Source organism: Chaetodon auriga, chromosome 9 (assembly GCF_051107435.1).
Source record: "Chaetodon auriga isolate fChaAug3 chromosome 9, fChaAug3.hap1, whole genome shotgun sequence".
Taxonomy (NCBI): domain Eukaryota; kingdom Metazoa; phylum Chordata; class Actinopteri; order Chaetodontiformes; family Chaetodontidae; genus Chaetodon; species Chaetodon auriga.
The window spans coordinates 7,386,317-7,400,088 of NC_135082.1; the positions used below are offsets into that span (position 1 = coordinate 7,386,317).

Sequence of the window (13,772 nt, forward strand, 5' to 3'; positions counted from 1 at the left end):
CAACGAACTGAAAGACCGTATAAAAGCCACGCAGAGCTGAGGGGAACTGTAGAGTAATTCTCTGAGTTCATAATACAGCCAGTCTTTTTCACATTATACAGTATGATGTCATTTCCTGATTTGTTATTGTAAAAATATTGATTAGAGCAGCATTACATGAATTTGCTAATTGTCTCATCTCAGTTAGAAAGATGAAAAATAACCTGATAAAATCAGCCTATCTTCTGTATGTCTGAAGGTACCTTAATTTTGTGGCATTTTCAATCTGCTCTTCCACCTTTATAAATCTACTTTCCAGAATCCGTTCAAACATCACACAGTAGCACAACATTCAGCTGTTGTCTAATCAAGAGTTGTTGTCTTGTCGCATGCAAATTGGCCTCACATCAAGCTGGGGCTTTGCATAATCTTCAGTTCCTTCGATTCGGTAGAAACATATTAAAGAGACCTGATTTGGTTTCTGTGTTTATTTCCTGTGACTCATTACTTCCTGAGACTGTTGGGCTGAAATCACCCGATGCCTTTAACCTAATGGCACTTCCTCTGCACACATGCAGACCTGTCATGTGTACACATTTCCATATCAACAGTATACTGTAATTTTAAAGACAAGTATGCATTACGAAAAGTTCAAAGAACTCAAATGTGTGTGTGTGTGTGTGTGTGTGTGTGTGTGTGTGTGTGTGTGTGTGTGTGTGTGTGTGTGTGTGTGAAGCTGTGTGCTAAAAGTAAACCACAACCCCATCATTATCATCTATTCACCACATACCTTTTGATATTCAGATTATTATTCAGGTAAACACAGAGCCCAAACACTCTTACAATTTCCCTTTCCCTCTAGAGAGAGGGCTGGCTTTGTGAATTAATGGCATATGGTGCTGGTGCATCTGGCATTGTGTCAGATCCTTGGTAATTTTGCAGCTAGTAGTGCTGTGTGGCACTACAAGAAAGTTGGACACAGTGTCCATCCAGGTCCAAAAGGTACAATATAATTCTGTATGCAGCTCCACTGTATATAACATTATATAGCTTTATTATAATAGCATTACCTCTCGAACAGCAGCATTGGTATTTTTAGAATGTTGAAGAGAACAATTCACACAACAGCCGTGCAGACGTCTGAGTAGGATGTGTTAGGTGTGTCACTTGATAAAGACACGGGTGCATGTAGGAGAGATGCACTGCGCCACTACTTAATCACTACTGACAAAGCTCCTACTGTGCCTCCTTCTCACTTTGACAGTCAAGTTCACAGTGACTCCCCAAAGTACCAGGCAAGTGCAAGCAAGTACACCTGTGTGCACCCAACAAAATGACACCTGAAACCATGAAAAACCATGTCGTGAAATTAAAGCTTAAGAATACATTTTCCAACAACCAAAGAATGGACTGAAGGAAATGACCAATTTCCATATCTACTGTTTATCTTCTTACTGTTCATGTTAAAACCATGAACACTGGAGAACAGCAACAACTAAAGGCCTCTACAGATTGTGAGGGGAGTGGTAAAGCAGAAAGGAAAGGAATAGGCTGGGAATAGAGAAAGGAACAGGAGAGGAGCAGGTCTAGGTGAAGGGTTGTCTCATTAATCTCAAAAGGGTGCTGCGATATCTTCAGAATGCAAATGAAACTATCGGTCTTATCAGAGAAACCGAGAGTCGGATGGAATGATAGAGGGATTGACAGGTTCATTGGGGAAAATGTTCAGACACAAGCTGGAAAAGAAAAGAAACTTTCTCCATACAATGTTTATGTCACTGAGAATGTAACAGTTAGAGCGTTTAGACCAACATGGGACGCTGACGGCTGTATGTGTGGAAGCACCTCTGCACACTGTACTCACACACTTCTGATATGAACACTGAGATTTGGTTGTTTCAGACGAATAACCCTAACATCATTACAAGTAGAACAGCATTCAAACAGAGAACAGAGGGAGATACCGATTCATCATTATGAGAACTTTCCTGTCTATGGAAATGTGTCTTTTCACTGGGGCTGCACCTTTCATCTTGTTGCTTGAGCACGTCTTCCCTCCAAAAACATCTGACACTAAAATAACTTTTAAATGGACCTTCTTCACATACTGTGATGCAACTGTACAGCCCCAGTGGCAGATCGCTGAAGTCTAGTGAACAGATAATAATTTCATGCCAATTATTGTTTTGTTTAATCAGAATTTTGAACTGATGAAGGTGCTCGATAAAACATCAAGGCATCATCACTGAAGATGTTACACTTTCTCCTTAAGGGGACATGGATGCCTGCATTCAGCTTCATTGTAATCCATCTAAAAGCTGTCAAGATATTTCATTCAAAACCACAAATGTCAACCTCATGGTGGCAGTAGAGGGAAAGTCAGGGAATCACTGAAGTCACAAGGATTCATCATCTGGGAACCACGAGTGTCTTTGCAAAATTTCATGGCAATCCATCCAATAGCTGTTGAGATATGTTAACACTGAACAGAGCTGTGGACAGACTGACAGACTGAGCGACAGACCAGCATTGCCCGAGCCATAGAGACACACTGCTAACATGGCTAAAATCGGGCTTCAGTTCTGTGCTGTTTCAAAAGGCAATTTTTTATTCATCTCATCAATTTTGTTCTTTGGCAGCCTCAGTGGCATGAAAAGGCTCTGCTCTGTATGAATACCAATCACCTTCACTACGGCTTGTTGAATTATCAGTTTGTGAATATGATTATCAGATGATCATTAGGAATCGGTTGATGCCAGTGAGTTTCAGTCAGTCGACCTGTCTGTCTGCAAAGAGACAGAAGTCATGAGGTGAGATCAGCTGTGCACTGAGCTGCCTCTGTGGCTGAGGCAGCATCTTCGCAGGTGTGCAGGTCAAATAGCTCAAGTCTCTTTATGTTCGGCTTGGAGATGCTGCAGAGCAGTGATCAGCTGGTAGAGCAAAGGCCAGCTCTCTCCCTGGGCTTTTCCTGACAAAGAAAGTGGACTGTGGTGCTCTACAGCCACAGTGTAACTGTTTTTAAGGCTAACCCAAATCTCAGACCTACCTTACTGCATATCTTCTGCTCCGTGCATGCTTTAGTTTCCACTCTCCGACTCTCTGACCTTCATTGTTTTTCTCTCGCTCTGTCTGTCCTTGCACTGCCTGTTCAGACTCTTTTATCCGGCTGACAGAAGTGCTGACACATTAAACTCTTTTTTGACATAAAGAGTTTTGCTACTGTGCATGAATGAAACACCGAACACCTTTTGTTTTGTTCTACCTTTTCTTTTAAAAAATGACTTTCTATTCAAGCCAGCAGAACATATTAATGGATGGATGTGATGAACGTTTGTATGCAATGAGAAATAAAGTGGATTTTCTCCTTCGCCTTTGTGTTCAGGCCATTAGTGTAAAACTCTCATACACTCCTGATAATCAACCTTCCTCCTGTATCTCTCTCCCTCTCTCTCAGCTCTGCAGACCACTCAGCCTCCCAAGATCCTTTATCCCCCGGAGAGACAAGACACAGTGATAGAAATCACACCTGGTAAGGACCAACAGCTCTTCTCTGTTTCTTTATTCTTTGTTTACAGTGCTAATTCTTATGGCTCTCATTGTGAAAATGCTGTCTCCTCCTTTGGTGCAGTGTCCATTTCTGTGATGTTTCTTAACAAATGAAGCTGTAATTGCATTTGATGTAAGTTCTTAACTAGAGCAATGCCATAGATACCTTCAGCGTAGGATTGTAGCCGCTGTGTGAGTGAGGTGTTTGTTTGTGATCAGGTCATATGGAGCCGTGCGTTATTGTTCATGATGTTCCTGTAGATGGCACCCTTTTCTTTCTATCTTCAGCACTGATGCCGTCTCTGTGTGTGCTAACAACCCGGGTCGTCCAGTTTATGGCAGACTAGATGTCAAGTTCATTATTGGTCCGGGGCGAGCAAATGTTAAAAATGACATGAACTTCAAGATGGTGCTCCATTCATTCCCATGAAAGCTGCTCCCCTGCGACATGTGCTGAGAGTTTTTTGGCCTTCTGCATTGTAAAGCCATCCGATCAGGTGCATCAGAAGCCTTCTCCGACTGAGCCGGCTTTTGTAATGACTGTTTATGGGAAAATTGGTTTCGGGGCCAGTGGGCATTACTTGACCCACAGTCCTGACTGTGGCCACCAGGCTAGAACCACCTCACTGCCTGCTGTGTGTTTCTGTGGCCTTGATAGTGATATTTTTCTGAACCCTGTAGGGAAATCACATCCCTCAATACACAGTACCCTGGAGCTGGTGAGGATAGGGCATCTTGGGTCAGACGGTTGAAAGATGTGCCTCTGTGAGCACTGGACCAGCTCATGATCAGCCTGTACTGAACCCATTCTTCTCCTGCTGCGGTTTTGTTCTTTTATCTCCCCTACTCAGCGATTAACAGCGACTGACTTATGTACTAAATCCAATTTACTTTTTGCCAAAACGTTCACAGAGCCCGCACAGGACTCGCAGCAGCGCTGCCTTATCTGCTGATGAGAACTGGCAGAAAAAAGCCTGACATTTTCAAATCTAGTCTTTTCACTTTGACTTCACTGGGTGATTTTCAGATTGAGAGTACGGAGTGTTTGGATTGGTTACTTACATCAAACATCAAAAAATGTCGCTTTAACAGTGAACATAAGAGGAAATCAGGTTTCCGTTCGGAATGTGAACCAAACGCTGTAAAACTGTTTTGATAACAACAAGAAAGCTCCGAGGAAGAAATCTGGGAAAGAAAGGAGGAGGCAGGAATTTGAAAATTGAAGGCATCTCATTAGGATTTGCTTGTTTGCTCAACAGTGTGGCTTGTGTTCTCGTGTGGGCCTGGTTGGCTGCCTTCATTGCCAGTTGTGTGTGTGTGTGTGTGTGTGTGTGTGTGTGTGTGTGTGTGTGTGTGTGTTCAAGTGCATATGTGCGTGCACGTATGTGTGTCTCCTGCTGTTCAGCGTTCTCTCTGACAATGTTAGCACTGTAGGCAGAAAGTGTCTACGTGTGTGTGTGTGTGTGTGTGTGTGTGTGTGTGTGTGTGTGTGTGTGTGTGTGTGAGTGTACGAGTGTGTGTTTGTGTGTTGTGTGTTTCCATTAACTCTCAGATTGATGTAGCAACAAATAGGCCCTAAGGCCTCTGTACACTGATTGCAGCAGGGACACCTTTTAATGGGCACTGCAATCTCACCACCCTGACACCCCCACCACACACACACACACACACACACACACACACACACACACACACACACACACACACACAGAAACCCACCTACAGCAATAAAGGCTGCAGAATAACACACACACACACACACACACACACACACAAGCACATACACACTGTATACGCTCTCTCTCACACTCGCAGTCACAGTGTGACCCTGCAGTACATTTTTAATTATCATCTTGTTTTAACCTGGGGGAGATTTACACCAGCAACCACAGTTATGTTGCTCATTCTCCTCTTTCCCCCTCTCCCCACTTCTCCCTTTCTTTTCTCTACATTCACTTGTTCATTTTCTTCTTCTTCTTCTTCTCTTCATCCCCTCAGCTGTTGGTTCCTCTCCTTTTTCTTTTCTCCTTTGTTTTATTCAGAGTTTTTTTTTTCTTCTCATCTCTGCCACCCCACACCCTTCCTCCCTCTCCTCTGCTTTTCTCATTATTCTGTAATGCTGTGGGTTATAAACACAATTCATTATGCCCATTGTTATTATACTGATGTGGGCTACTGGCAATACACAGACAAAATGAGCTATAATTAAAGATTGATTCATGATATGAGTATTAAGAAACATAAAAAATAAATTCAAAAAGAAAGCGTAATGGTGCTTGAGGAGTTCTTTGCACATCCTCTCATACATTCAGCCACTTGCGTTGTCACAAGTGTGTAGGTGTGTTATGTGCATGCAGTATTATCAGTACTATATGCAGCTTAGAAGTCTGGAAATGGCTCAGAATAAATACATGACCTAAATGTCAGATGCATTTATTGGAAGACTAACTGTAGAAGCCAGATTCCCAAAAAGTTGGGACGCTGTGTAAAACATAAATACAAACAGGATGCAGTCATATGCAGACAAACTGTGTTTACAGACAGTGGTTTTATAAAGTGTTCCTGAGCACATGTAGTAATCTCCTTTATTCAATCATGTGTTCACAAAGTGGTGAACCTCGCTCCATCCTTGCTTGTGAACGACTGAGCCTTTCCAGGATGCCCCTTTCATACCCAACCATGATACTATCACCTGTTACCAGTGAACCTGTTTACCTGTGGAATGTTCCAAACAGCTTAAACTCATTCTGTACTCTCCTGTCCGTCGTTCAGGGTTATACGATGAGTGGAGCTGATAGTGAAATGATGAAAATACGAGTGTGGAGGCATATGTAACTCATTGATTAGTCACAACTTCAACAATGGATTGCCTGTTTTTCTCAGTGTGAGCCAGAACAAAAGAATTGACAGAGGTGACTGATGAATGCAGACGGGAGAGGGGAAATTAATGTGAAAATAAAACCAGTGAGATGAAAATGCACAGAAACTGAGGCATGACAAATTGTGATATGACTGGATAAATTAAACACGATTTGATTTAATAACTGGTAATGTAAAGTGTTCCATTCATTCATCACAAGCTCAACAAATTGCTAAGGTTCATCATTTACCATCAGTAATTTGTCTTACCGATGCTCTCAGACCCAAATGTCAGTCATATTTAAAGCCAGTGAAGCTCAGCTAATTGCTCGGCCGTCGGTTGTTTGTGTCATTTATCCCTCCGATCCAACAGCTCTTCCAAGGGTTCCTCCTCCTCCTGCCAGGGCAAGTATCTATAAAACTTGTAAGAGTGGTTTTTAGAATGGTCTTAAATTTTGACTAATGAGTCTAAAAATGTGCAGTAGAAAGTTGTGAAAGTTGAAGTGTGAGTTTCTGCAGCAACTCTGAGGTGTTAGAAAACAAGGAGTGCAATCATCCTCTCGCTCTATCAGCTGATCGCAGGCCTCAGAAATGCATCGCATCAGTCATAACAGCTTCATTCACACCTTGTCATGATTATGTGTTGTTCATGTGTTCAGCATTATATATGCTGAAGCGTATAAGAAGGTGGAAGGTGAGTCACTGTGGTGATGTGGACGATATCAGCTCAGGACAGGAGTGATACCACAGCCAAAGAGCCAGGGCCACATTTTCTTATTTAAAACTCATTGTGTTTACGCTCATAATGTGGGTTTATATTGATAAGTGAGGGTGGGTGTGGGTAATTATCAGCTAATTATACCCAACTTCTAATGGCAGTATGCATTAAATTGTCGCCCTTTGTGTTTACTTTGAAAATTTGAAGTTTGTTTACAATCAGTTTTTCTTTTCGGGTCATCCAGTGCGATAATTCTTGCACTTTTTACTATTGATGTCAACGTTTTTAAAGTGAACCATTAGACAGAATCGCTGCATTCCATATTTTTACTTAAGAATATATTAACATTGTGCAACATCAACATTGTTTAATGACTTTCCACCACTGCTGGACAACCAATGGAGGCTTCAGAGAGTCACTGTACCTGGCCAACAAATAGTCTCTCACATATCTAACTAAAACTGCACCTTGTAGTTTTAAACTTCAGTTTTTGTACAATGAGATAGAACATGTTAATTAGTGTGCTCAAGAGGAGCCAGCTGTTTCCCATCGTTTGTACCATCTCCTGGCTGAAGCTTCATATTTAAGGCAATGAATAAATGAGCACGTTTCCCAAAATGTCGGATCAAAACGACGCTCTGAGTGGCTTTACTGGCTTTACACACTGCAGCCACATACTGTGCAGATGACCCTTAGTCGTGCACTTGTTTCCAGCACACCCAAATTGACTAAGCTGCAATGAGTCGATGTTAGTGTGAGTATGTGTGTGTGTGTGTGAATGTGTGACGTCTACCATGCAGGCGTAACTATTAGACCTCAGCTGTCCATGTTCATTTGCTGGCGACACGCTAAATCATCTGGGAGATTAAATAAATAGCCTTCATGGAAATCACCTAGGCACACACAGGTGGACACACACGCACACACACACATACTGGCAGACATGTATGGGCAAACATGCTGCAGATGTGGGTATTAAACAGATTAAATAGCATCATGTAAATAAGGCACAGAGACACACACACAAACACACATACGTCTGGAAACAGTGGACACCTTTATGCACACTGTGGGCAGATGCAAACCCAACCTCTACACTTAGACTGAGACTAATAATCATCTAATCAATTAGTCAGCTGACAAAAATCATTTTTGAAATTCTATCAAGTTATTTATTAAGCAAAAATGCCAAACACTTGCTGCTTCCAGCTACTCAGATTTTAGAGTTTCCACTGGCTGATGAGATGAGTTTCAGAAATAATAGAATAATCAGTTTATAATGAAAATAGTCATTAGCGCAGCCTCAGCTTAGGCCACGCATGCACACAAACAGGGGAGCCTTGTCACGGTTATTTCAAAAATACACACACACACACACACACACACACACATACACAGTAGCAGCTATTAGGTGCCAGTGAGAGGTTGGCTGTGAAAGGCAGGGTAAGATAAGGAGGCAGGCTTTCTGTCTCCTCTTTTTCTCCCCTCTTGTCTCTCTTTTTCCGTCTGTCTCTGTCTTCTTCTTCCCCCTTCGCATTTATCTCTCTACGTCTGTCTCCCTCCGTCCCTGCGAGGTGTCTGCCTCTATCTCATTTTCCTTCCATCTGTCTGTCTTCCCTCCGCCACTCCCTATATCTCTAACTGTCCCTTTGTGTTTCTCTCTCTGTTCATTCAGGCTTTTCATTCATGTGCCTTAAAACGGTGATGCGTCATGTCATTATTCCCTTTCAAACTGTCACAGAGCGATAATGTGAGGTGGGAGGGGTGCGGGATGGAATGAATGCAACACAGGTCTTTATATTTCAGATTTTCCTCCATGAGAGAGAGACTCTGCTTGTGTTTGCAGTTGTTAGTCATCTTCAGCCCTGTAATTCGGAGCAGAATAAGGCAGCACAATGGCTCAAAAGTGTCAAATTATCTGCAACAATAATACACAACAATGCATTCCTTTATGCCCAGTTAAATGTGATAAAAACCTTGTTTATGTACTAAAATCTAAAAAAATTGGTACTTAGAAATAATTGAAAATAAGTAAGAAGGTCAAAGATGAGGGGGGATGAGACACAGCACAAAGCAAGTGCAGAGGCAAAACAATGGTGAACAGACAGAGAGGAAGAATGAGGATGATGAGTAATACAGTGGAGTGGAAAAGGAGAGGGCGAAAAAAAAAATTTAATTCTACAATACATTAAAATGAAGCAAAGACAGAAGGAAAGTGCAGCAGAATGTATGAGTGACAGAGGGCGAGAACTAGAGAAAGACAGGGTGGGAAGAAAGAAGAGCAAGGCAGGGAAGGAAGGAGCTGAGGAAGACTGGGGGATGAAGCAAGGACAGATGAAGAATGGCAGGGAAGAGGTGAAAAGAACATGAAATTCAGAAAGTGGTGCAATAAAGTAGAACAAAGAGAGAGCGATGTGCAGGGAGGAAAGCTTGAAGGATGATGGAGGGAGGGAGGATGGGCCAAAAGTGGATCAAGTAGGCTTCTCGTTCCCAGCTGCCGACAGCTGAAGTGACTAACAACTGTCAACCTGCAGGCAGGCTTTATCAGCTGAGGCTAGCCGGCTAATTAAGATAACTTCATGAGTGAGATGAAAGTGATAAGATAGGATAAGATAGAACGTTATGTCTTCAGAGGGAAATGGTTGCACAACAGCTGCAGCACAAAGTAGAAAAAACTGCAAATATCTACAAGATGCAAAGCCAAAGCTATAAGGAGGTTCACTGTAAAGACCTTCAAACTATGAACTGATGAACGGAAAGGTGCAAATCCAAAACATACGCAAAGCCTTGAGTCGAATGAGAATCCAGTAAATATGCACTTGATGACGATGTACATATTGTACTAAAAGAGGCTGAAACTACATGTCCCAGCTATCAGCATCCTGCAGAAGGCAGGAAAATGAACAAGCAGCATTGTTGTTGTGTTTCAGTGCAGAGCGAGCTAGCACTAATATTACAAGTATGAACAGGGAAAATATAAGATCAGGCTGTTATTTATTCTAACATTACCCCGTTTGTCTGCTTAGCTCACAAAACAAGGACAAGGTAAGAAAGGGCTGGATTAGGCAGGGAGGTAAGAAGGAGCGACAGACACACATCAGCCAATTAGACTGTTGCATTGTGGAAGTATCTGAGTTTATCTGTTTATCTCTGTCAGCACACATACGCAGCATTTCTGTCTTCATCGCTCTCCATTCACTCACAACACACACACTCGACACACAAAACATCGCACTACATAATATAGTTCAGGGCGTTTAGCCTTTCTATCAGTGTAATAATGTACAAACTCACACACACACACACACACACACACACAAACAAATCTCTCTTGATGCCTCAATATATAAACAGGCTGTTGACAGACATGAGAGAGAGAAGAGGGGGGGGCAGTGAAAGCTGAAAGGAGAGAGAGCATCCAAGGGATTTCAAAAATAATTGCAGGTGAAGGGATGATCGATATGATGATGAAAGCACAATAAAGAGTGGGTTTTGTTCTTTCTTTCGCTCTCACTTTCATTTGTCATCTGGCAACCTCATGAATATGGTAATCAGCGTTTGTTTTCAACCTTGATGGAGAGGGAGGGACTGATGGAGAAGCAGACTGAAGAGGAGGTAGAGTGAGAGGAAGAGAAGAGGGGGAGAAAGGTGTTTGATGGAGGTGAGACGGTCACCAAAATATCTGTTTCACTGAACAGCAAGGAAGACTCAGGCCTGGAGAAGTGGGCTTCAGACGGCAAGGTCAATGGTTTAAGTCCCTGCGCAGGCCGGGAGGATATTTGTAGGGAAATTGAACCTTTCTTATTGTTGGCCCAAGTCAAGCACTGTTAAAGCCTGTGTGTGTGTGTGTGTGTGTGTGTGTGTGTGTGTGTGTGTGTGTGTTGATGATATGTCTATGGGGGTATTACTTGTCATTCACCAGTTGTAACAGCAGTCATTGCTTGGTTTGTTGTGAATCCTTTTGAACAAGCAACACAAAGTGTTTCCTTTCAATTTGAAAGCAGCATGAGTCGATTTTTTTTTTTTTTTTGTCCACTTGGGGGCAGCATAAAAAGATATGTACAGACAAAACAGGGTTGCTGGAAACATGGTTGGTGAGGGCAGTGAGGCTGAACCAAAACTGTAAAGTTGCGGGAACAACAATGAGCTGAAAGATGCTAAAATGCTCCTGAGAGGAGCTGCAGTATCTGTGGACAGTTGGAGATGTTCATGGCCATGAGTGACTACTTTCAATTACACATTTGAGCCATTGCTTGTATAAAAAATGTTGAGTGCAGCTTTAAAACACTACCACAGACACACACCAAGAATTCAAACAAGAAGAAAACAGCAGCACTGTTTTAATAATAGAGACATATTTCACCATCTTAAAGGGCCAGTGTGAAGGATTTAGTGGACTGAACTAAACACCTCCATTGTCCATTGTGGGATAGAAACATGGCTGTGCGACATGGTGGAGTCTGTGGAAGAGGACCTGTTCTCTCTGTTGAAATGAAGCTCGTTCTAAGGTAGCAAAAACTCAGTAATTCTTTTTTTTCCACATGATAATTCACGGTTGGCACAATCCTCTTGAATAGTATACTCCATTTCTGCCATAACCCACCAATAGATATGCCTAAATGTTACACACTGGACCTTTAAGTGGGATTCAGCTAGATTCTATCACCAAAATGCCGGTGAGTAAAATGTAGTTGTCTCTGGAAGCTTTGCTGCTTTGCCAACCAATCAATAAATCAGGACCACTTCCAGCATCGTGAAGCTGTGACGAGGAGGAAGCACCATGCAGCAACACAGAAGTACGGAGTTCAGCTGCAGTGTGCTGTGGGTTAACTGTGAGTTTTGGGAACATACTGAATATACAGAGGTGGAGCATGCTGCAGGGGCGTTTTGAAAAGTTTCCATTGACAGTCTGATACATTACTTGTCTGTGACTCTGCCTCTAACACCTGAGAGGTCATATGTCTTCTGTGAAAGAGATAGCGACAAACTTTCCAGAGCCACCGTTCAAGGTTCAGGGGGCGAGTGCTTGATGCTCAACAGATACATGCATTTTACACCTTTCACTTTGAGGCACCACTGGTCAGTTTAGTGTCGGAAGACATTATTTCAGCACTTTTTTTTTTAAAAAAAAGAAGCACTTCTTTCTTTTTTTTTCTGAAGCGATACCTCGCTGCTTGGCACACTGTGATCTCTGTGTCTCCATCACTGTCTAATTATTTCTCCTGCTGTCTTTCCTCCCTCCCTCTCTCTGCTTCAAACTCTCGCTCTCTCTGTGGGATAAGGATCCTGTGGAGCCAGAATTGGATTTTTATTAAGTAGAAATCCCCTTTGAAAGTCTACCTAACCAAGACCTGTGCGTGTGTGTGTGTGTGTGTGTGTGTGTGTGTGTGACTGAAAGGATTAATGAGTTAAGTATGATTGAGTGAGGTTTCACCATGCAGCACCGACAGTTCCTGGAGTGTCTGCAGGCTTGACACGTTACTGGTTTTCATGTCAGAACACATGACTTCACAGACTGAATGCTTGTGACTTTACTGTGAAGTTTTCCTGCATCTCTCTCTCTCGCTGCCTTCGCCCCATTTCGTATTGAGGTTGCTGATTTGAAATTCATAGGATCACATCAATATCGTCTCAGCTGATCGCATGGATGCACCATGATTAAAGTTCAACACTGTACCCCATTTAGAGGCTGTCTTTGGAATCCAAAGCATGTGACACAAAGCACACCGGGTAACCTGAACATTTTGTCAACTGGAGCAACAAAGTCCAGTGAGATTTGTTGGAGTCCTCTGTCTGCCGGCCGCTTTGCATAAAATGTAGTGCTTGCCATCGGCGTACCTCACAAGGCTCGGTCACTGTGAACCATTTACATCAGGTAGAAATTGTATCATAGAGTCAAACCATGATCTCTTGGCCTTTTTTCAGCAGATGTCGTGGAGACAGTTTATTTGTTGTCAAGTATGGAATGAGGGTCTTTGGTTTTAGATGTGGATGGAATCATGATTGGCATCCACAGTCGTCTGGTTGATGATACAGTATGTATATTTTTCTACAGTCAAATTCTTCAAAACTTGGTTTTAACTAGATAAATGCTAAATGATTATCCTAATGAGCCGTGACACCTTCAGGATTAAACTCTGCTGCTGTGTGAAAGGCAAAGAATTTCCATTCAAACGCAGTGCAAAGGAGAAAATGATGCCCATAACTTCTGCAGGTCTGAGACTGCCCCAAAATGTGCTTCTTCTCCTGTCAACACTTCCTCACTCCCAAACGACAGAATAGGACAGAATCGTCTGGTGTAAGCTAAAATATGTCAACACTGACATTTGTTTCACAAACGACAGGAACAATGTTCCTCCGGGTCAAAGTGCTGAACACGTGTGTCTAACACGTTCGTCCACCCCGACCTCCTCTCTATGCAGACTTTACGCTCTTCATTCTACATCACCTGACTTCCTTCTTTACTCCTGTTATAATTAGTATGACCAGTTAGGGCCAATAAACACAACTATGGGCCGAGCTCACCTGCTCCCACTTCTTAAAGCTCATGGTTTCTGCTCTGGTTTGCCTGCTGTAGAGAAAAACAGCTTTAAACCACCAGCATATTCTCAAGTTTCTTAGATTCAGTGACTTTGCTTGGCTGGAGGTACATTCAGACGTCCAGCTACTG

General features: G+C 42.5%; 1 protein-coding gene across 3 annotated transcripts in view; it reads left to right on the top strand.

Annotated features, from left to right (window-relative positions):
• Positions 1–13,772, top strand: part of il1rapl2 (interleukin 1 receptor accessory protein-like 2) — a 354,681-nt gene that overhangs the window by 292,863 nt on the left and 48,046 nt on the right. For all 3 annotated transcript variants that reach the window (XM_076739380.1, XM_076739381.1, XM_076739382.1), the window contains one exon: positions 3,434–3,508. In XM_076739380.1, the coding sequence (XP_076595495.1) occupies positions 3,434–3,508 (75 nt within the window). The remainder of the gene's footprint in view (positions 1–3,433; positions 3,509–13,772) is intronic.